General features: G+C 32.1%; 1 protein-coding gene across 3 annotated transcripts in view; it reads right to left on the bottom strand.

Annotated features, from left to right (window-relative positions):
- Ccdc171 (coiled-coil domain containing 171) overlaps positions 1–26,224 on the bottom strand; it is a 397,216-nt gene that overhangs the window by 129,771 nt on the left and 241,221 nt on the right. For all 3 annotated transcript variants that reach the window (XM_058586353.1, XM_058586352.1, XM_046467410.2), the window contains 2 exons: positions 9,815–9,960; positions 7,295–7,349 (listed from right to left, as the gene is read on the bottom strand). In XM_058586353.1, coding sequence (XP_058442336.1) covers positions 7,295–7,349; positions 9,815–9,960 — 201 coding nt within the window. The remainder of the gene's footprint in view (positions 1–7,294; positions 7,350–9,814; positions 9,961–26,224) is intronic.

The following is a 26,224-nucleotide window of genomic DNA, read 5'->3' as shown; positions in this document are numbered from 1 at the left end:
GCATGCTACAGGGACACTGCTACATCGATGTTCATAGCAGCACAATTCACAATAGCTAGACTGTGGAACCAACCTAGATGCCCTTCAATGGATGAATGGATAAAAAAAAATGTGGCATTTATACACAATGGAGTATTACTCTGCATTAAAAAATGACAAAATCATAGAATTTACAGGGAAATGGATGGCATTAGAGCAGATTATGCTAAGTGAAGCTAGCCAATCCCTAAAAAACAAATGCCAAATGTCTTCTTTGATATAAGGAGAGTAACTAAGAACAGAGTAGGGTCGAAGAGCATGAGAAGATTAACATTAAACAGGGATGAGAGGTGGGAGGGAAAGGGAGAGAGAAGGGAAATTGCATGGAAATGGAAGGAGACCCTCAGAGTTATACAGTGGAGGGGGTAGTTAGAGAGGAGGGGAGGGGAGGGGAGAGGTGGGGAGGGGGGATAGTAGAGGATAGGAAAGGCAGCAGAATACAACAGACACTAGTATGGCATGTAAATCAATGGATGTGTAACTGATGTGATTCTGCAATCTGTATATGGGGTAAAAATGGGAGCTCATAACCCACTTGAATCAAATTGTGAAATATGATATATCAAGAACTATGTAATGTTTTGAACAACCAACAATAAAAAATTAAAAAAGAAAAAAGAAAAAAAAAAACAAATAAGCAAACCAAACACAGCTACACATGCAAAGGATTATGTATCATAACCAAATGGTATTTATCCCAGGAGTAGATATTCAACATACTCAATGTAGTACAAAACATTAATAATGAAAGTGAGGAAAATTAACACAATCATCATAATTGATATAAAGAAAGCATTTGATAAAATCTCTTTAATGATTAAAAAAAAAAAAAAACACTCAGGGCTGGGGTTGTGGCTTTGTGGTACAGTGCTTGCCTAGTATGCATGAGGTACCGCGTTTGATCCTCAGCACCACATAAATACAAAATAAAGATATTGTGTCAACCTAAAGATAAATATTAAAAAAAACTAGGAATGGAAGAGAACTTCCTCAACTTGATAAAGGGAATCTAAGTAAAATCCATAGCTAATGGTATGCTTAATAAAATAAAAGCTTTCCCCATAAAATTAGGAACAATACAAGAATGTCTGTTCTCAACATGTCTATTCAACATTGTACTGGAAGTTGTAGCCACACAATTAGACAAGAAATAAAAGACATCCAAAATAGAAAGATATGAATTGTCTCAATTCATAAATGACATGATTTTTTTTTTTTTTGGAGAACATCCTAAGGAAGCCACACTCACAACCATTAAAGATAATTTAGTAATGTTGCAGGACACAAGACCAACATGTGAAATCAGTTTTATTTCTATATACCAGCAATTGAGAATCAAAAACAATAGTTTCACACAGAAGCGTTCGATATGATAAGGCTATACAGGATAAACCCATAGCCAACATTACAATGAATGGGGGAAAATTAAAACATTTACTCTAAAATCAGGAAGGAAACAAGGATGTCTCTTCTTACCACTCTTATTCAATATAGTACTTTAAATTTTATCCACAACAAAAAAAGCAAGATAAAAAAAATAAAATAAAAAGAATACAAATAGGAAAAGAAAAAAGTCAAATTATCTCTGTTTGCAGATAACATGATTTTACACTTACAAGACTAAGGATTTCACCAAAGACTCTCAGAACTGATAAATTAATTAACTCAGCAAAGTAGCAGGATACAAAGTAAATAAATAGAAATCAACAGTTTTTTAATATACCAATAATGAACTCACTGAGAAAGAAATCAGGAAAACAAATCTCATTCATGATAGCCTAAAAAATAAACCAACCATCCATAGGAATAAACCCAAACAAGAAGGTAGAAGACCTCTATACAATAAAAATTATAAAACATGGAAGACAGAAATTAAAGAAGACACTGGGAGATGGAAAGACTTCCAATGTTCCTGGATTGGAGGATTAATATTGTTTAATTGGTCATATTTCCAAATTCAAAATACAAACAACATTCTTCACAGAACTTAAAAAAATCCTAAAATTCATATGGAAACACAAAAGACCCCAAATAATCAAAGCAGTTTTGAGTAAAATGAGCAACACTGGAGGCATCACAATATCTGATTTCAAAATATACTACAGAGCCATAGCTACAAAAGCAGCATGGTACTAGCATAAAAACAGACACACTGATAATGGAAAACAATAAAGGACCCAGAAATAAACAAGCACATCTACAGCTATCTGATTCTTGACAAAAGTGCCAAAAAAATTATACACTGGAGTTAAGATAGCTTCCTCAACAAATGATGCTGGGAAAACTGGATAACCACACATACAAGATTGAAAAAAGGTCACTATCTTTCACCTGTACAAAAAATAAACCCAAAATGGATCAAATACCTTAATGTAAGATCTGAAACTTTGAAACTAATAGATAAAAACATAAGGGAAACACTTCAAGGTGTTGGCACAGGCAATGATTTCTAAGTAGTATTCCAATAATTCAGGAAATAATAGCAAGAACTGATGAATGGTATTATGTCAAATTAACAACAAAGAACACAAGGCAAATAAAATAATCAACAGAGTAAAGAGACAGTCTACAGAATGGGAGAAAATCTTTGCCAGTTCTTCATTTAAAGAGGACAGGGCTGGGAATGTGGCTCAAGCAGTAGTGCGCTCGCCTGGCATGCGCACAGCGCTGGGTTCGATCCTCAGCACCACATAAAATAAAGATGTTGTGTCCACCGAAAACTAAAAAATAAATATTAAAAAAATCCTCTCCCCCTCCTCTCTCTTTAAAAATAAATAAATAATAGAGGACAAATATCCAAATTATATAAAGAACTAAAAAAACTTAACCACAGAAAAGTAATCCAACCTATAAGATCTAAACAGATACTTCTAAAAAGTAGTATAAATGACCAATAAATATATTTTTAAATATTTAACATCTTTAGCCAACAGGGACATACAAATCAAAACTATACTGAAATTCCTTCTCACCTCAGTCAGAATGGCTATTATCAAAAAAAATTAATAAATGATAGTGAGAAAGTGAAGAAAAAAGAACTGTTGTACACTGTTGGTGGTAATGTAAATTAGTACAGCCACTATGGAAAACAGTATGGAGTTTCCTCAAAAAAGTGTCCTCATTTTTTAGAAAATAGATCTACCATACAGTCCAGATATATCACTCCTGGAAAATATATACCTCCCCACAAAAAGAAAAATAAAGTCAGCATACAAAAGAAATATCTGAATGCCCATGTTTACTGCAGTAATATTCACATAGCCAAGATATGGAATCAGCCTAGGGCTCACTGACAGATGAATGAATTTTTAAAAAACTGTATATACAAAATGGGGTTTTATTCAACCATAAAGAAGAATAAAATCACATAGTTTGCAGCAAAATGGACAGAACTAGAGGTTTTCATATTAAGCAAAATTAGCCAGATATAAGACATGTTTTTTTCTTCTATGTGGAAACAAACAAACAAAAGATAACTGAAAAATAGAAGAGAGACAATTGGGAAAGGAATGGGGCAGGAGGGCAAGAAGAGAGATGAAGAGAAAGTAGAGGGAGGATGAATAAAATAAAGCATAATGTATATATGTATAGAAATGTCATAGTAAAGCCCATTAATGTGATTGAATAATTACAATAAAAAGAAAAACTCCACAGTGAGCTACTGTTTCATACCCACCAGGATAGCCATTTTAAAAAATGGAAATAGCAAGTATGGGTAATGATGTGGAGAAACTGGAACATTCATACACACTAGTGGGGATTTGAAATGGCACAGTCACTGTGGAAAACAGTTTGGTCATTCCTCAGAAAGTTAGGCATAGTATTATCATATGATCCAGTAAGTCCTCTCCTAGCTACATCCCCAAGAGAACTAAAAAGAGGCATTGAAACAAAAGTTTGTACATCAGTATTCACAGCAGCATTATTCATGGTAACCAAAAAGTGGAAACAACAATGCCCATGCTGACATGTGCATAAATAAAATGTTATATATCCTTACAATGGAATATCAGTCAGAGATAAAAAGAAATGAAGTACTAATACATGCCACAAAATGAATGAACCTTGAATAAATTATACTAAATGAAAAAATTCAGGCAACAGAGGCTACATATTGCATGATTCTATTTATACAAAATGTCCAGAATAGGAAAATCCATAGAGATAGAAGCAGATCAATGTTTGTCAGGAGGTAGGGGAAAGAGATATAAGAAGTAACTGCTTAATGGGTATAGGGTTTCTTTAGAGTAATATTAACATTCCAGAGTAAGATAATTGTGATGGTTACGCTACACTGTGAACATAAAGAAAGTCACTGAATTATGTACTTTAAAATGGTTAAAATGGTGAATGGTCTCTCAAAAAGTTTTATAATTACGGATTTTCTGAAAAAATAAAAATCAGCCAAAAGATTCAACTCAATAGAGGAGTGAGTGTATTTTTAAAATACCCATCAACTGGGCATAGTGGCACATGCCTGTAATCCCAGGGGCTTGGGAGACTAAGGCAGGAGGATCACAAGTTCAAGTTGCCCTGAGCAACTTAGTGAGACCCTGTCGCAAAATAAAAAATAAAAAGAGCTGTGGATGTGGCTCAGTGGTTGAGAACCCCTGGGTTCAATCTCTGATATAAACAAATAAATAACTAGATAGATAGATACATAGATAGATAGATAAGATAAAAAAATGCATGTCATAAAAAGTTGTAATGACTTTGTTTCCTCTTATTTTTCTTAACCCCTGAACCTGAAATTGGACCCCCGGCAATAAAAGAGTATCTTAATGAAAAATTAACCCCTGACCTACATTAAAAACTGGCATAAATAAAAATGTATTTAGGTGTAATTGAATAAAACTTCTGCTTCTTTGAAAAAAAATATAGTCTCCCTGCCCGGCTAACTTACCAAAATCCAAGGATGCTCACATATTTGCATATAACCTACACAAATCCTCCTACATATTTTATTTCAATTTTTGGTGCTGGATTGAACCCAGTACCCAAAGCATGCTAAGCATATGCTTTATCATTGAGCTATAACCCCAGGTCCTCCTGTATATTTTAAATCATGTCTAGATTACTTATAATACCTAATACAATGTAAATGTTATATAAATAACATTATAGTTATACTCTATGGTATTGGGAATAATGACAAGAAAAAAATCTGTACATGTTCAGTACAGATGCAATTTTTGTTTCAAATATTTTCAATCTGTGGTTGGTTGAATCCATGCATGCAAAAATGGAAAGAATCTGGGCCCTTTTTCTCTACTCCTCTTTGTTAACCTGAGACAGCGAAATGACAAGGGAAAGTTCAAGGTGGCTAGAAAAATAAACCTGCAAACTCAGGCATAAAGACATGTGGGCCTGCACCTCTCAGAGAGCTTCAGTGGGACCCTCTGGCCACTTCCTTATCACCTATTCATTCTCACCTATACTTCAAAGAAAGTATAAAGAGAATTTGTCCTAATTATCTATTAGCCTTTCCTAAATTTTTACTGCAAGCTTTAAAAGTTTTTGATTACTTAAAAACACTACATAGATAGAAATTCCCAAAGACACAAACCAAAATAATTAACTAATAAATCTGAAGGAGGAAAAAGCCATAAAGCAAAATTAAATCTATAGAGGCTGTAGGCCAGTTGTACACATCTTTCCATCTGACACAAAGACCAGCAGTTGAATTACAACTAAAAAACTGTGTGATAATAATCACCCTGTTGCAACCAGCCTTTATCATTCTCAAAACATCTACTTTGCCATTCTCATAAGGAAAGGAGAAGTACAATTATATATCATATAAATGATGGTTCTTCCTTGACCTCAGAGCCCGTTCTCCAAGTTAGTTGCTACCTAACATTCTTTATTCTTTCAGCTAGGAAGATGAACAATTGGATTTCAAAGTCAACATTAACTGCATAAAAGATATGCCACATATATGACATCGTAGACTTTTTCATCCCAAATTTATTGAGTATGAAAATCTAACCAAAGATGTCTCTTTCACTGAAAATCCAAATTTATATTTGTAGCATACACGGATTTGATGAGACTATATTTAAACTATCCTAACCGGCTAAATGTTTTGAAATGGGGAGAGGGATAAACCAGGGCTTCAAAGAAACTTATAAGAAAATAGAACTCAAAATACTAGATTTGTTTCCAAATGCCTTTAGTGATAAGACATAATATTAGGCAATTTCATAATGTAAAATAGGACCAGTGTATTCAAACATGGTAAGCTGTGGCCCAGGGTGTGGCACAGTGGTAAAATGATTATCTAGAATGCACAAAGCACTTAGGATTGATCCCCAGAACCACACATGCACATATGGGTGTGCGTACAGGGGGGAAAAAGTGTCCTAAACTGTTAAAATGTATTAAATATTAGCTTGATAATGTTTATTTAATATCTCCTTAAAAAGGTTAGTTTCAGGATACTGTAAGTGATTTTTATAAAACTACAATATCTCATAAATTTGATTCACAAAACTGTTCTAAGTGTGATTTATTCATAAGTTCCAAATATCTTAATAGTATTAGATGTTTGCATTTCCAACAAATTGTCTCTTAAATGATATCAGAAATACATCAATATCACTTCTCTACTTTTAAATAATAAATAAATCTTTTAATCCAATAGAGTGCTACAAAACAGTCAGTTAACATCTTGAGTTTTCACTAATATTATAAAACCCTTATGCTGCTCATCACTACAAATTAATAGTTTATCATTTGTAAGTCATCAAATTTGAAAGTAATAGATAAAATATATTATTCACTTTAATAACATATTCTTATACGTAAGAAGGTATAAGAATGTTATTAATTTGAATAACATTACTGCCTAGTTGCAGGTATATAATATTGCCAAATAAAAATATGTCTCTACATATGCATAAACAGGACAGTTAGAAATGGTAAAGTTAGACCGTATGGTCAAACATTTTATCATTCTGAAACATATAAGAATCTTAATGACCTCTGGTTCATTTAGCAAAAATCACAAATAATGCAAGTGCAACATACCAGTTTGGGGAAAACACTATTTTAACAGTTTTTATTAAGTACCTAAAGTGAATTCTGGGGGAAAAAAATGTAATATGGCATTCTATATTGCAAAATTCCAGTCATTTCCAAAGTATCTTTTTGGTAATTTGTTTTTAAAGACAGGTACAAAATGAATCACTTTGCAGTTAATAATGATTAAAAGTATAGCAGTACAAATTGAACAATATTAAAAATATTACAATACCTTATGAAGCATATTTTCTATGGTTCTCATGTGATTAGCAACACATTCTTTGTCTCTAGAAAAAAGAAAAGATTAGATATTGGTAAAAAACGAAGTCTTCCTACAACCATCATACATTTCAGTGTAAGTCACAATTATTGAAAAATAAGATTTGGCTATCATTGTACCCCTTTTAAAGTTATAAAACCTAACCATATTCACTGATACACCTTCATACTTAACTCTTTACTAACTTATTTTGCCTATCCTAATTGGGCAGCAGGGGTTGGGGGCAGGGTTAGACACAAATTAAGAAAATGAAAACAAAAGTTATGATTACATTATAGATAATTTTTTTAAGTTCTGGAAAAAGTCTTATTCTTTTTTTAATAATGAAAAAACTTTTAAAATCTCACTGGTGGGGAAATATTACATAAATGGTCATACCATGCAAAATATTTTTTCTATGTAGTCTTTGTGCTGTAATGATTATTATGGTTTAGATGTAAGGTGTCTTCCAAAAGCCCATGTTTGAGACAATGCAAGTTTAGAGATGAAATGATCAGGTTATGAGAGGTTTAACCCAATCAGTTAATTAATTCCCTGGTAGGGATTGAGTGGGTAGTAAATGAAAGGCAGATAGGGTGCAGCTGGAGGAAATAGGTCATTGTGGGTATGCCTTTGGGGTATATATTTTGTCCCTGGTGAGTGGAGTCTCTTTCTGCTTCCCTCCATTACACTCTTCCATCAAGATTTCCTGCATCACCTCTGGCCCAGAGCAAAGGAATGGATTGATAACTCCAAAACCGAAACCCCAAAATAAACTTTTCCTTCTCTAATTGTTCTCATCATGTCTTCTGGTCACAGCAGCAAAAGGCTGACCAAAACAATAATTGTACAAATAATCCTATGACCTGACTAGTAATATACAAAATTACTACTCTCTCCTATTGACCTTGTATATTCCATCTAGCCCTTACAATGAAATAAAAAGTTTGAGTGAAACTGCTGAAGCCAAAAACTTAATAGTAAATTATAAATTGAAAACTGTAAATAATGTATTAGCTCTCCAAATTTCAAATTAGCCTTCTTGGTTTTATAAGAACTATGCCCATGGTCAAAGATCATAGAAATATCAAAGTCCTGAATCAACAGCAATGTTGTGAAAACACAATAGAAATCAGGAGGTTTTTATAATCCTGTTTTCATTAATCTCAGAATTTACTCAGTCATAAGACTTACTAGAAACTATCTAGGCTTAGCTTCTTCACTTGAAATGAGAAAACTGAGACTGAACAGGGCAGCAAAAACTGATTTAGCCAAATTTATATTTTTAAAAAAGACAATTATATACACCTAACAAGATGATGCACAGCTTTACAAATTTCAAAAAACCAACTGGTGGATATTCAAACGTCAATATTTGGATTTTGTGTCAATTCATCTTTATCTTTCAGCAATGCCAAAAGCCCAAAGGCAAAGATTATGGATATCCTAAGATTGCAGATTCCCTATTCTGTGATTTACAGACTATATTCTGTAGTGTACAGACTATATTCATAATTCATAATATTTTATGCTTACAAGTTTGTCTGAAAATTTTTTAATTATCATGTATTTTGTGTAGAAATTCAGAATTCCAAATTTAGACATTAAATTTATTAAAATCAATGTCTCTTTAACTCTCAAATAGACTTTCCTTTTTTTCTTTTTTTTTACTGTTTGTGAGAGGGTTTTTATTTTTTTTTCTATTCTTTATGAGCATATTGTAGTTGTACATACTGGTGGGATTTATTGTTACATATTCATACATTCCCATTCTAAATAGACTTCCTGTAAGTCATGGTGTATGCAAAGGGTAGTATATCAAATTTGTTGTGGGGAAACAAATAAAAATGCCCAAGAGAACTGTTCAATTTGAACTTCATAGTGTATGTCAACTTGATTATCTGGTAAAGGAAAAACACTCTCACCACATTTACATAGTTGTCTTCTAGAAAACTGTATTTTTTTCTATTTTACATGGAATATACAGCTATAAAATTAAATTAATTTTCCAAGATCAATAATGGTTTGGTGCATTTTTAAAATGTCATGGTATACATGTTGATCATACGCTAAAATTTCCTTATACAAATATTACTTGCAATATTAGTATATTACAATAAGAGCAAAATGGGGGGGGGCAGAAGGAGATAAGTAATATGTGTCAGTAGACACTATGCAAAACTTTTAACTAAAAAGTCTTACATTTTAATTACTGAAAACACGGTTTCAAGCATGTAACACTGCAACACAGCCCAAAACGCACGTAGAGGTTATATAGAGCTTATACTTTTCTTAGGCTTCTCAATAAAATATACATTTATTATGTTGAGTTAAGAGTTTTCTTCTTCAAGGATATATCAGAGAATTTCAAAGAAAGACAGCTGTACTTTTGTTTTCTAACACTGTATTATCCAGGGCTAAAACCCAGAGCATGAAAGTAAGAATTGATCTTTTGTCTGTTTTAAGTGATCTCCCCAAGGTCCAAATGCTCACTTGGCTGCCATGCGGAGGGCACTCTCTGCATCATGGATGTTCTCCTCCAGTCGACGCTTGTCCTGCTCCAGCTGGGTAAGATGTCTATTGAGCTGACGCAGAGATTGATCTTTTCTTCTCAGCTCCATCTTTGCCTCGGAGAGACTCTGCAAACAGACAGAAAACAGAGTTACTTGTCAGCCCTGATAATTAACTTCAATTTATGCCATAGGATATTAAACAAAGTAGAATACAGACTGAGAAGTAGACTTGGGTCATTACACGTCAAGATTTAACAAATTTTCTACAAAAAAAAAATTATATTTGCTAATTAGAAATAATAGAACTGGTAAGATTTTTAAAAATATTTGCCTATAAAATATAACATTTTTAAAGTACTGCAAGATAAACTGTATTCTTACTAAAACTGTCTGATTATAGAAATCTCAAGTCGTGTTTTCTTTTAATAATAATAAAAGTCAATTTCAGGGGACAAAGCCCTTTAAATTTAGAGTCTATTTAACTATAAATAGAGCTGAAGAGCTATCAGATGCCCAGAGTTGAGTGTATAATTGGTAAGTAGACTAGGAGATACCTAGAAAAGAGTAGTGAACTCTCTACTTTCTTTATGTATTTGTCCATAATAGGTTGCTGTAGACATCTAAGTGGACAAATTAGACTCCAAAAAAATTCAATTGCTTCTTTCATATCAAGAATAGTAATAAAAATATGATCAAAATGCTTCAACTTTTAGAGAAAGTTAAAAACAATACTTGCACTCAAAATTATTTGTGGCCCATAAATGTTTTCCTCAGAAAATATTTTATATTTCAGGAAGTTTTTATATTATTGTTTACTGATATTTGTTTTAATCTGAAATATTCACTTAGGACAAAAATCTCAAGATACAATCACACAACATTATTTGGAAAGTTTAGGGCCAATGGTCTTAGAACCACAAACAATTTAAAAGAGTACTTTCTAGATCTCATTTAAAATTCTAGGGTGCAAAATAGATGTTTAGTGTTAAGAGATCTTCTGATTCCTACACTGTTTATTACTTTGCTTATGGAATCCCTAAAATAAGCACATTTAAAAGTTTTTCAATTAAACTTGTTGTACAGTGAATCAAACACATATTATACACATAATATTTTTCTTTTTGCTCAGAGTTTATCTACACATTAATATCCACAACAGTGCTCCACAAACCCAGTAAAGAATAAACAACATTCTATAATTTCATATTTAAAATTCTTCTAAAAGTATCTTTTTTTATTGCATTCACAATGAATAGTATAAAATATCAAGTTGACTACCTGGAGCTAATACAATTAATTCACTGTAAATGCTGGTGAACTGAAAGAAATCATCAGTCAAATCAGGTATTTTAAAATGTTACAAGATTTTTAATTCAGTATCTCATTTTTCAAGCAGACAAGTTGTTGCTAGACAAATAGTATTCAAGATATTAAAAATAATCAAGCTGTGATTACTTCTTAGGCATTTAATTTTATTTTAAATCTTTAGTATTAACACATCTTCAAGAATAGTCCAAGGTTGACCTATAGTTTAAGTTATAGTTAGACAGAAGCACAAAGTTTATGCTATTGTACAATAAGGTGACTATAGATAACAATAATGTACCATACATGTCAAAAATACTAGGAGAAAGAACTTCAAATATTTCCATCATAAAAAAGATAAATGTTTGAGGAGACAGATATGCTTAACATGATTTAAACATCATACAATGTATACATGTAGTGAAACATTATCTATAATTCATAAGTAGGTACCATTTTATGGTTTTATATATCAGTTAAAAATTAAATATACTTTAAATTTTAAAAAGAATATTCCACCATGGAAATAATCACTGATTCAAATCAACTTTTATAAAACAATAAATAACAAATTTTTTTTAAAATACTCTAAACCTACTAATTTTGTGCCAATATTGATAGATAAAAGCACTGAAGTATCACAAGACTTCTTTATTTAAAAAAAACAACAAAAAAAAAACCTCATTTGAGTCCTTTTAAAAATCAGTATTTCCAATATCTTCCAGGCAATAAAAAAATAGTAGTTTTCAGTTATGAAGATAAAACTAATGATTCACCACGAGTCATGCATAAAGCTTGAACTCTTTTTCCAACTAAATAATAAATTTATTCCAAGCTATTCAAATTCTCTTGCTCAGTAACTCTCATGACTAGAGGTGCATACTTGTGAAGGGACTCTCCAGGGTTCAGTATATTGTTTCCAGGGTTATCCAGGTTGAAGGTCACTGGTCCAATCTGAGAGAGTCTATGAACTTAGACCATTGTAAACCTATACTTTCAGCAATCTTACATTATACTTTCAAATAAGATATAACTAATGGCATTAGAACCTTCTACTATATATCTAAATCTTGTTTCCATTCTTTAATTTTCATCTCTCAGGAGCAATGACAGGAAGCCACATTATTCTAAAGCTAACAGTAGACAGTGGCATAGAAAAGGAACAAAAAGTGGTATAAACAAAGTGATATAAATCATACTTCCTCAAATGTAAAAATTAAGAAACAATATAGTTCTTATTTTTAAATCACAGTTACATAACTTATAGACATACAATTTCCATCTTAAAGAGTTGAGGGGTACCATCAAGGAATCTGTATTCATCAAGGTTTATGGGATGTATACAAAACACCAATATATAATAAGTGGCTCAAAATTCACCGTTTTTTAATGATAAAAACTGAATCTTTAAAAAACCTAACACCAAACTCTAAAGAAATTTTTTTTTATTTAAAGTGATTATAAATATATTCTGAGATCTTTCTTTACACTAAGGTATAAGATAGGGCACATCAACAGTCTAGGTTATAAATAATAAAGGACTGAATTGTGAGGTGTATGTTAGTTTAGAATCAAATATTTTTGAATACTATATAGGACTCTTCAGTTTGCCTTTGAAGTATCTAATTATTTAAGAAAAATAGAGGTGTGTATATGCTTACATTTATATCATATATAAAATATATACTATACGTATAAAAAATAAGTTCAGCTTTTCTTCTCTTCTGTTCAGATTCATCTAATTAAAACCCATGATAAACTTTATGGACTCTAATATTGCCAACTGAATGACTGAAACCAAGAGGGTGTGCCTCTAGGCAGCAAGGCAACAATGATAAGCAGCAGGTTAGCCACTAATTTCTCAACCAGGGTAGATTGTGAAAGTGTGATGTTCTGATATCCAAGAAACTGTTCAGGAGAGAATAGGATAAATCAAGTTTAATAACTCTGCTCCTAATTGTTCCCCCAATGCTCAACTCTAATTACTTGGAGAACTCTCCTGACTGTCACCTGATATTAAGTTGTTGGAGGCTGAGCCTGGAACAGTGAGATAATCAATAAACATTTAGTGGGGAGAAGAATGAAGATCCTGTTAAGCAGTGGGAACCTGCAGCACCCAAAGCCCTTCTGCTCATGAGAAAACCTATGGGACAGCCATAGTGATTGCAAAGCAATAATCCAAAGCACTGTTTTTAGGCCTTGAGGCCTTTAGGCAACAGTACATTTGAGGAAAAAAGGTTAACACGGTCACCCTAATTACAGCCCACTTTCACATACTTCATATATAAGCGAAGACAAGCCAATTAGGTAGAAAGGAAGATAAGGGAAGTTTTATTTGTATACTAATTAAACCCCTGATGAAATTAAAGGAAAAACATACAGCTCTGTAATTGTGTCTGAGAAAGGTCACTTCAGGTTCAGTTATCAGAACAGCACAGCCTTGAGATATTTCACTTAATCCACAATACAGCCCTCATTTTGTACTCAGGTCTTAATATTTACAAAAAAAAAAAACCTAAAGCCTGATCTTTAAACACTGTGGTGAACAATTTTAGCTGTTAGAAAGTTAATGCTAAATATGATAACAAGAGTCTTTTTAAAAGCAGAAAAATATTCTACCTACAAAAGAATCAATGTGTCAATATAATTTATCAAAAATTTCAGTTTTAATTTTAAATCCAAAATGTTTTATGGCAAATTTTTATAATATTTCAGACTGACTCTAGTTCAAAAGCTAGTATATCTTTATTGTATTTCTTTTTAGATAATGCTATTGCTTCCCTTCATATACAGTTCTCATGGTCCACGGAAAAAAGCCAATGCTTTCCCTAGACTTCTTATGTAACAAAATATTTACAGCTGATTATTTTCCTAAAATGGTCCTGAAAAGATATTTGCTCATGAAAGCTGGCAAAGTATGGACACAAAGAAAACAGTTAAGAAGTAAATGTTTAGGAATACACATGCTAGATGTGAATATGATTCGCTATTTTTAAGCACCTTTTTTTCTTTATAGTTTCTGAAATTTCTATAATAAACATGAATTACTTTTGAATAGAAACACAAATTATTTTAAGTCATACATAATTTTACGTTTCTAAAGCTCTGAACGTTTATTAGAGCTAATAATATTTTTTGAGACAGGGTCTTACTATGTTACCCAGGCCATCCTTGAATGAATGATCCTCTTGCCTCAGTTTCCCAAGTAGCTAAGATTATAGGCATGCACCACCATGCCCAGCTGTTAGGGCTACTAATTTTTTTTATTGTGAATATAAATGAAAATTCTATTACTTTGTACCTATGAAAACATTTTGTGAAGTGAAATTTTTTTAATTAACAACTTTATTAAGATATAATTCACATACCACACAATTCACTCTTTGTATAATTCAGAGGAATTTAGTAAATTCACAGAGTTGTACAACCATCACCAGTGGAAGTTTTTTTTGAAGTGAAGTTATTTAAAAAAAAAAAAACTTTCCAAAATGGCATGGATTTCTAAGTATATAGTATGTCTCATTATTTCAGCAAGATCTAGTTTAAAACTACACAAGATATACAAGGTTTATAATTTTGCTCAGTAATCGTTTTAAAAATAAAAAATTCATAAAATGAATTCCCTGAATCAGAATATTTGATTAATAAATGTGGTATAGTATGAAAGTAAAGACATCTGAAAGGATGTGCACATCTTTCCAATTAGTGTTTCTGGATGTCAAGGGAATCACCCAACATAGTTCTTTCTCATAAGGGTACAGTCTGACAGTGCTTTAGACCATTAGGCCGCTAGGAAGACCAAGCCCCAGGGGATATCGCTTTTATAGATTTTCTTTTGTCTAATGGGAAATATCTATGGATCCACATTCCTACAGACTAAAAGCTAATGGCTTATTCAATTTGGTATAAAAAGTTAGTCATACGAAATGAAAGGCAAGACAACAATACAAGTGTTATAAAGAATTAAGCTACATCACTTAGGTTAGAGGGGGGAAATATCTGTAACTTTTTTTTTATTTACTGTTGTCTTACTGTAACTTCTGAATAAACATTCCTAGGTTACATTAAGTTGGGTAAAATATCTCAAAAAATAATGCTGGAAAGGGAAATAATACCATAGTCAGCCTATTAGAATGTGATAAAAATTATAGTCACCAAGAATTGAGTGGCTGATGGGTGGACCAAACTATGCAGGTTGCCACAAAAAGTATAAAGCTAAAATGATATAACCACCAAATTTACAAAGTGGCTGTATAAACAAATTAGAGATGAAACTACAGAAAAATATATTTTATAAGCTAGGTCAAAAAATTTGGGAGTTAAGCAATTAAGTAAGTTACAATAAATATACAACAGAAAATATTGTTACATAATATAATTAATATATAAATACATTTCAATTTTGGTTTCCTATATTTTATATGGGAAATTAAATAAAACATTATGTGATTTCAGGTTATCTTCCTTAGGGACTTGTTTATTCTTTTCTAGTAATAATCTTACACAGAAGGCAGGTGACATAATTATAAATTGAAAATAAAGATTGGATAATTTATCCACCTTCATGACTGAATGAATGACAGTGCTAGTTAGAACTCACAAAATGAGCAGGAACATGACCTCTGCGTAAGAAATGCAAGTGGATAGAATGCACCTAGGTTCTTCTGCTAGTTCTTAAGCCAACAGATGTGGAAGTATCCTATAACCATAGAAAACTGTATCTATTTATTTTTTTAATTACTTTTAGTTTTAGGTGGACACACAGTATCTTTACTTTTTATTTTTATGTGGTGCTGAGAATCGAACCCAGTGCCTCACGCATGCTAGGTGAGCATGCTACCACTTGAGCACATCCCCAACCTGAAAACTGTATCTATTTAAAAGGCATAATTAATACAATAATTACACTTCTAAATGTAGTGACACTGCATATTCTTCTTTAAATAAATCCCCACCTATATGTGGTAACTTAGTTACCACATTATTTCTGCTTCTGTATACATATATGTGGTATATACATACATATATACCTAAATGTAGTTTTTAAAAATAACTATTTTATCACACTTGTAAAAGATAAAAGGAAATTAACAAATTACTTTTATAAACAAGCCATAGAGTATACAATTAACAAAAAATGAGCAAATAAGAAAGAAAAATCCACCCTTAAAATTTCAACATATGGTCAGGCACGGAGGCGAACACCTGTAATCCCAGAGGCTCGGGAAGCTGAGGCAGGAGGATCATGAGTTCAAAGCCAGCCTCAGCAAATTAGTGAGGCCCTAGGTAACTCAGTGAAACCTTGTCTCTAAATAAAATATTAAAAAGGGCTGAGGATATAACTCAGTGGTGAAGCATCCCTGAGTTCAATCCCTGGTACAAAAAAATCCAACATATGTTATAAGATCTTGTTGTAAAATGCCATTATGACTATTGGTACCATATTCTCACATGTCTTTCAAAATGTCCTTCTAAATTCTGTCAGTATAAAAAGAAAAGGTTACTCCTTTCCAGTAAACTAACTGAAAGTGAGCAACAGAAAAATAAAATGGAACAAGAAGGAACCTCATAGAAGTGTTCAAATATATTGAATGCTATTTGTTCTAGGCCTCACATAAAAACTGTGAAACTCGTTCTGGTCCCCTATAAGTGTTAGATAATAAGGTAAAGTTGAGCTAGAAATAGTTAAAATGCATTTTAAATTCCAAAGAAAGAGGATAGTAAAGAGAATCACCAGAGCCCCCTCAACTGGAAAATATCCTCAGAAAAGGAAAATAGACAGGAGGTAGCTGAATTTCTTGTGACACATAGCATGTAAGTAATAATGTGGCAGTAATGTTTTCTCAGAGTATAAAGGAAACTGCATTTGGCTGCACTGTAGACCTCAAGAGACAAAAACTACCTGCAGGTGGTAATCATCATTGATTCTATAACAAAATGAGCAAGTACATGACCTCTGTGTAAGAAATGCAAGCGGACAGAATGCACATAGGTTCTTCTGCTGGACTTCATCAGCTAGACTATTCAGCAGGTTCCAAAAACTTTACACAATTGAAAATGCTAACTAAGTAGAGGTCCAAGAAGTTGAATTTAGGCCAAATGTTCTGATATGCATATGCTAACTCACAATAAGTGGGGGCCAGTTAGAAATTCACCAGATTAGACAAAGGGAAATGAAGAAAAGGGACAGGGAGGGGAATAGGAAAAACAGTAGAATGAATCAGACATAACTTTCCTATATTCATACATGAATAAATGACCAGTAAAACCCACATCATGCACAACTACAACAATGTTACAGTCTAGTATGTTTTTTTATTTGTTCTAATTAGTTATACATGACAATAGAATGCATTTTGACACATCATACATAAATGAAGTATAACTTCATATTCCTCTGGTTCTATGTATATTTGATATGTCAAAATATATTCTACTGTCATGTAGAACTAAATAGAACAAATAAAAATTGAAAGAAAAAAAAAGCTAATATAACCAGGAAAAAAAGAAGTTGAATTTCCTGGCAATATTTTAAAAGAGTCAGCTATGAATTAAGTTATAGAAAACCATCATTTATAATTTAAGTGCTACTTTAATATTATTTATGAATTACCTAAACTGTCTAAGAAAATGTGAAAAATATGAATAATTTATAAAGGTCCTCATATGTGGAGTTCTTAACAATAAAAAGAAATTATGGCTGAAAGAATCTTTCCATTTCAAGAGTTTTAAATAATAGGTAAGTAAACCTATTAATAATTAAAATACTCTCACATTAATATTTTCATTGTTTCCACAGAATTTATGGGACTCCAAGTTTACTTGAATATGCTATATATTAACTAATTTTAATAAAAGAAAATCAAATTCCAGCTGAGTAAGGGTTGGTTATTTAAGGGAACCTGAAAGTAAAATTTAGAATGGGAAAAACAAGCTTAGGTCATTTCAAACTTAAATGTAAAGTTTTTTCATAAAAAGTATCCATTGTATGAATTTTTGTATATTAAGTATTTCTCCACTGATTTCTGTCTCAATTTTAAAGGCATATTGGCAGGAAAATAAAAGTTCTGAACAGTAAATATTTACCCACTCTTACTAGGTTAAGCACTCCACTGTTACATGACAGTATTAAGCCTATACTTCTACAACTCTTATCATAATGCCTTTAATAACTGTGAATGTTCAGTAAATGTTTGCCATTATAACTGTTGTTAACCCTAGAGGGAAAATTACATCAATGACAACTGAATACCATCATCATCTCATCATCATCATATCATCATCATGCAAGCATTTCACAATTACATTAACTCATTTAGTTCTTCATAATCCAGTAAGGTATTCTCATTCCTATTTCATACACAAGGAAACTAAGAATCATAGAAGTAACTTGCCCAAGGTCATGTATCTAGTAAGTAGGCTTATGCCAAAAATGTGAGCCAAAGTCTCCCAAACTAAACCCCTTTTCTTTATCTTACACCACAAAGATATCAGTAATCATCTCTAGATTTTCCATAAAATCCACTAAGTGGGAAATATCAAAAAAATGTAAAATTTATGTTTCACTTACTTATCAAAGTCCATAGTGTTGGTAAAGTATTTTAATCTATGTAAATGACTGCTATTTACATTAAAACAAAGTCCAATAAGCTTTAATGTTATTAAATTATAAATTTTCAACATCAAAAATCAAAGAATGCACAACTTAAGATCCCTTGTGTGAAAATAAGGTCATTGTTATCATTTATTAAATGTAATAATAAAAAACAAGCAAAGTAAAGGTGAATTGTATAGCACTTGTTGTGATTTGAATAAATGTCCCCCAAAAGCCCTTGTGTTTAAAGGCTTAGTTACCAGACTGTGGCACTACTGGGAAGGTGGTAGAACTTCTAGAAGTAGGAGGAAGTTAGGTCATTGGAGACATACCCTTGAAGTGGGTATTGAGATCCTCGCCCCTTCCTCTTACTCTTTGCTTCCCAGTAGCCATGAGGTGAACAGTCCTCCCCTACCATGTATATCTGACACAATGCACTATGCTACACAGGCCCAAAGCAACAGGGCCAAACAACTGTGGACCAAAACCTCTGAAACCACAGACAAAATAAACCTTTCCTTTTGTTAATGTTGATTATCTCAGGTAGTTTGTCACCATAATGGAAAGCTGACTAACACAACATTCTACTGTACCATTGAATTTTACATAACTGAAAACATACTGGACTGTTGCTTTTGTTTTTTAATTCTTTCAAAAAGAAGTGAGGACTGAGTATATAACTATGTGGTAGAGTACCTGCCTAGCATGCACAAGGCCCAGGGTTCAATCCCCAAAACCACAAAAAAATTTTTTTAAAAAAGAATAAATTTTTCTCTGTATCTTTTTCCTTCATAAGTTAGCAATAGGAATGAACTTTCACTATAGAGCTTAAAATCTGTCTCCCTAGTGTAATCCCAACTTTTTAAAATATATATAATGGGAACTCCACGTTACCATGCAACACTATATCAAAATATTAAGCTATATAATGCAGAACCTACCACCTCCTCCTGTTAAAGAGATTGAGCCACTATGTACATTTATGTGCCTAATTTATTTATGTGGCTAAATTAATTCAAAAGGCCATCCTTAACCCATTAAATGTGAGCCAAAGTCTCCCAAACTAAACCAAGTACCCAGTTTTCAATTCTGTTAATATTTCAATGAAATTGACACAGGTATATTAAAATAGGTTGAAAATCATTATGTAGAGCTTGTTATATAATTTATGGTAATAAATTAATAATATTAATGTCACTAATAATATTAATGAATGTTATCACTAATCATTCACTTATTATTTTTCTCAAAATAACATAAAAACATAAATATTCATTTTGAAGTTGTCATAAGTGGTCAATTTGCAGCTTAAGTTTTTTAGGTGTGTTCCATAAATGAAACAATGGAACATAAAGGGTTAAATAACTGGCGTCAAGCAGACTATCTTAAAATAATTAGCACTCAGGTTTGTGATTCACAGATATAAAGTAGAGGTATGTTTGATTTAAAAGAATTCCATTTATAATTATTCTGAAAGAGATTAAGGGAAGAAGATGGGACAGGGAAGGGAAAGCAAAGAGAGACCAACAACTGGAATACAGTAGTTCTGATGCCACTCCAGGTCATAAGCATTTACCTGCAGTAAGCCTGTAATTAGTGACATAAACAAAACAGCAACAAGATGACCTGCTGCTGCATTTGGATACTCTCATTTCCCACATATCTCTGATAGGACAAATACTCTAATAAGAAGGTGAAAGAGAGGATGGATAATCCTCGTATACAAAAAACATTTTCATTCAACTTGATGACTAAGTGTAAACTAACCTCTTCATTTGGTGCCTAACAGAAGAAATGGCTACATATTCCAGTATCAAAGAAAACCTCCCTGTTTTATAATTTGTTCAGAATGTTGTCTCTAATTTTGCCCCTCCATAGGGACATTTTAAGATAATAAAAGGAAATATAAACAGTTTGTCGAATTGGATAAGACTGAAAGGATTACCAACAAAAGGATTTAATCATGTCTCACTAATAACTTTACATATTCTGTGTTAAGAGCTCCTTAAGGGCTACATAAAGATACTTTTAACTATTCAAAGATTTTTTATTTATATGCTGATCCTAAAACCTAGCTTCAACATCAGATGTGACTCTACTGTATTTATTCATCCAACAAACATACATGTAGGTCTCCATCAGCCAAAGTCATAAAGAATAATAATAACAGCGAACACTTCCTGAGTTCCTACTTTAAGACAAATATTAATGCAATCAGTACTCATAAAAACTCTGTTAAGTAATAGCACTACTAGTATTCTCATTGACAAATGAGGAAACTGAGTCACGGAGTTCAAGGAACTTGCCCAAGATTACAGAGTCAGAGTTCAAACTTCTCAGTCTAACATGTAATTGAATAGATATTTCAGTACAAACAACAAACTCTTTTTGAAAATGATTTCTTAACTGGAAAAAAGTGAGAAGTTTAAAAAGCTGGTGGTGTTGTACCTAAGTGTTCAATGTTGTAAAGAGCATCCTCAGCAGAATAAAATGACATGTTCAGTGAAATACAAGAGGTTAAGATGTGTGTGGCTAGAAGATAAGATGCCATTGAGAATGACAGGAGAAGGGTTCAGAATGGTATACACAGGCCAGATATACTCAGGAAACTAGATTTTTAACCTTATAAAAGATTTGCATATGGCACTTCATGAAGTTGAATAAATGGTTAGGGGGAAGATGCTTAAGACAAATGCTTAAATTAATGGACTCCCAAGCCCCATCTCTCTTTCAACCAGAATTTACTTCAGTACTTTCTGTGAGTTTTTGTGTATGATTTTGTTCTACAGCTAAATATGCCATAGAAAGCTGCTAAAGGATTCTGGGCTGTACAGCAACATTCTCCAATCTGTCTCAGGGATCATAATTACAAACTAACTGCCAATCAGAGTAAATATGACAGATCATTCTGGACAGAGTGCAACAGTTCATCTAAATCATCAGTGGAACTCTACCCAATATTTAACATAATTTCATCTTTGAGCAAAAGGATTAAATTATTTACTAAATTTTAAAAGATTTTTTAAAGAACAAGGTTGTAACAGTTTTCCTTAATATGCTAAAGAGGATTGTCACAAATTTTACATTTAATATTCACTTTCTATAAAGGCAGCATTCTAACCATATATTTTCTATTTCTACTAATTATTAAAAGAAATTCTACAAGCTATTTGAATTACATGACTGAGAGTCATAGCCCTGAGTCAACAGAAACATATGAAGAAAAGAATATATTATTTTAGGTACACCAAACTATAGATTAACATTCGACCTCAGTGATTATTTTCTAAGGAGAACAACACTGTTTGGGATACACTGCTTTCTATTACATGATAACCATGCAAGTTATTTTTTAAATACATCTCAGTGAAATATATAATTTCTAATCCTTCTTCATCTCTATTAATAGGAAAGAAACTGGGGATGTAGCTCAGTAGTAGAATATATGTTAAGCATACATGAAGTCTTGAGTTTAATCCAGCACAAAAAGCAAGGAAGGAAGGAAGGGAGGGAGGAAGGGAAAGAGCGAAGGCTCACACCTAAAACAACCAGTTTCAGCAACAATTAACAAACTTAAATACTGTACCAGGAAAAGGCAAAGCTATGGGTCTAAGTCTTATTACAATTTGTTGAGAAACTCTGGGTAGGGAAACTCTTTTATTTGTTCAGGGAGTAACAGCTGGGAGTTGGGGGGTGGGTGGAGGGATTGGGAATACTCTGGGAAAGTAACAAACAACAAACATTATATTGTAGGATGGCTTTTAGTAGAATTTGTGCATGTATATACATATATACACATTCTCAGTAAATAGCATTATTTTGGTCATAAAGAGTTTACCATAAAATTAGTGTGTTTTATATTTCTGATCCCTCTATAACCAACCCATTCACCTGAAGAAAAACCACAGTTTTTCTATCCTTCCAAATGAGCAAGATCACCATCTAGTGGTGTGCTCCTTGAAATGTCAAGAGTATGGCTTCTAGAGCCTAGAAAATGCTCCATGGAATATGGTTGGTTATCCTTGAGTACATTTCTAAAACATTCAAATATTCAGAAAAATACTACAACATACTGAATAAACTTTTTTTTAGACTAAGTAATACTTCAGAGCATGAGGAAAAAAGTGTCAACTAAACATATGGCTTCCTGAGATAACTGCTTTCAACTCTACCAACAAACAAAGAAAGAGAGCTTTGGCCAATATTATCTAACCAGAAAACAGATTCACTTTTCTGTCCATTACAAAGAAAAAGATTAGTTATTTCAGTAGATTCTATAACTAATCAAACTATTTGTTCCTCTCCCTGAGGGGAAAGTATATTTCCTTGTCCCACTGATCTCAAGCCCAACCAATGTAAATTGGTGTGCCTCTTCTGGAAAGAAGATCTTAATTACTTGCCCTGCCAAAATCAGGAGTGCCCAAGCTGCTTGCTTTGCTCAATAAATTGTGGCTAGAAGTAAAATGTCAATTCCTAGTAGGCGTAACACCAACACTATACCCATACAGCGACCTTTACCATGAAATCAACAGTGTCCCAGTTACAAAATGCCCTTTCAGCCTAGTGTGTGGAACACATGAAGCAGAAGCACAGCTGACCTGTGACAAATACGTATATGACACGTAAGAAATTACTTGTTATTGTAAGGCCACTGAAACTTTGGAGTAGTTTATTACTGCAATATAACACAGGGAATCTTGACTCAGATTTTTACACTTGGCAATTTACTCTGGAATTTATATACCTATGAAAATCAGGAAATACTTTAGAAAATCAGTTTCTAGCTTCACTTAATATTGAACAGTCAGGAGTAGAAATGAGTTTTAATTAAATATTAAAAATCATGGTCATTTGAGACTTAACTCTAAGTATAACGATATGATAAGAGGATATTGCTATCTTACAGAAAAATATTGAATTTTCATGCTACAAATTAAAACAAAGTTATCTGCCCAGCTTTAATTCATAAAGAACATTTTTCCAGATCTTTCCCTAACATATTTTTAGTATATGCATATTTTAGTTCAATATTTTTCAGTCAAGAAGATCTAAAAAGAAGACACACCTAAGAAATTCTTTATTCTTTATCTTCTTAAAAACAAATTCTATTTCTTAACATTTAAAACTCACTATATTGTTAAATTTTAGAAAAGATTATAACACCGTACTCTGTCCATTACAAAGAAAAAGATTAGTTATTTCAGTAGATTCTATTACTAGTCAAACTATTTGTAAAACATGGTATCATATTTTTAAATACAAGTTATATGTTATTGATACAAATGTACCTGTATAAATAGAAGCATTTAAAAATGAGAGGTATACACAAAAATAGTCATAGAAACAATCCCTTTTTTCTTACTTGTTATAAACATAATATGCATAAGCTTTATACAACCACAAAATACAACTGACACAATTTTCATAAGTTCAACCTTCATCACAAAATTTTAGTTTAAATTCACATATAAGATATCAAAACAATAACAATTAAAATTGATTTTTTTTTGCTCTACTAAACAAAGATAGAAAATATCTCAGTTATACAATCTCTTATCAAATGGTAAATAAATGCATGCATGTGTGTGCACACACATATAACATACAGCTAAATTTAATCACCATCATTCATCTACTGCATTGGAGGGTTGGGGTGGGGTGTGGGGGTCAATGATCTGTTTCCTTCCAGTGAATAAACAGCCTAAGTATTTCTTAGGCTAATAGTCACATCATAAAATATATCCATCTGATTCAGGGATTTTGTAAAATCCCATCTCCAATTAAAGTTGCCTTTTTTAATACTTTTAAACCCTAAATCTGCATCCTTTACAACAAAATTATAAATACCACAGAGACTCTGCTCTGTGTCACAGTACCCAGATCAGAAAAACAGATTAATTTTATTGCCATCAAGAAGCACTCTTGATGCTTTTGGTGTGCTTTGGTACTCTGACTTAACTTCTGAAATGAGATAAAACCACCATGAAGTGTTTCCTGTTTCATATATCACACTATTTCCTTGCTGGTATTCTTAAGAGTAATCCTAATACAGTGCATATACCTTCCTAACTTAATTTTGGTAATCAGACAGGATTTTGATATCAGAAGACACTAACAAATATTCTGTACCTTTCACAGCTTCAGGCATTATTATTGTACAAGATTAATACTACTTTATTACTGTATACATTTTTCTGGAACTAAAATAGAAAATAATACCTGTCAGCATTCCATTAGATCAAAACACTTGTACAAAGTCATTTTAGATAACTACTTAGTTGTGAAAACACTAAAATAAAATTCAACTCATTAAGCTTGGTAAATACTGTTGTTTCCTGAAATATGACATTAAGTAGTTTAATACAATGATACTAAACTTCCAAATAAAACAGGAGTATGTCAATTAAATGTTTTCTATAACATGTATAATGATTTAGAATACACAGTCTCATATAGGGATAAAATGAATTAAACACTGCCATTTAATCATGCTAGAATTATAAATATGTAATTATTCCCAAAGTCTTAGACATTTAAATTTATGCTCATTTCATTAAAAATATTATATTCTAAAGTTGGTTACTATAATAGATTAAACTTAAATAAATATTTATAAAACAAAATCACACTGAGAACTAAAACAATCACATTCAGAGAGTAAATAACTTTGGATGTAGTGTTTCCTCATCTTAAACTGGACCCATTAGCAGGGAACAATGGCAAAGGCCTATGATCCCCAGCAACTTGGGAGGCTGAGGCAGGAGCATCACAATTTAGAAGCCAGCCTTGCCAAGTTTAAGGTCAGACTTTGCAACTTAGTGAGCTCCTGTCTCAAAATAAAAAAGAGCTGGGAATGCAGTCAGTGCTAAATTACCACTGAGTTACATTCCCTAACTCTCTCTCTCTTACACACACACACACACACACACACACACACACACACCATTAAAACAACAACAAAAACATATTTTCATACTTAACAATGATATATTTGTTAATAAACTATACAATTTGGGCCATTTTTGAAGTGCATCCAAAAGAATTTTTCTAATAGAAAAAAATGTTGTTATTATTATCCTCCTTAATAAACATTTTGCTCCATCAGTTACTAGTTCTGCAACCTGAGATAAGCTAAATTCTCTGTACCTTTGTTTCTTCTTCTACAAATTATAAGTACCAATATGTATCTCAAAATTATGTTAAGTATTAGATGTTATCTGCAAATTATTTATCAAAGTGTTGAAAAAATAAATGCTAGCCATTTTTAGGTAATGTAAGGACAGATGCTAACAGAATTTACATAGTGTCTGAAGCCTCCACACTGGAGATTTATAAATTCACAAAGAGCCTCTACTGTAATTAAAAATAGAACAAACCACTGAGCAAATAGAAGATATAACAAAATTACATATCCATATTATGTTTTTTAGCATATTATCAATTCAATTAATCACAGAAGAAATTCTTTATCTAAAGACATAAAATCAACTT

This window comes from Marmota monax, unplaced genomic scaffold, assembly GCF_021218885.2.
Source record: "Marmota monax isolate L192 unplaced genomic scaffold, Marmota_monax_Labrador192_F-V1.1 WCK01_AAM20220418_F8-fsc00033, whole genome shotgun sequence".
Lineage (NCBI taxonomy): Eukaryota > Metazoa > Chordata > Mammalia > Rodentia > Sciuridae > Marmota > Marmota monax.
Note: the sequence above shows the minus strand (reverse complement) of the source record. Positions and strands in the feature narration are given on the sequence as shown.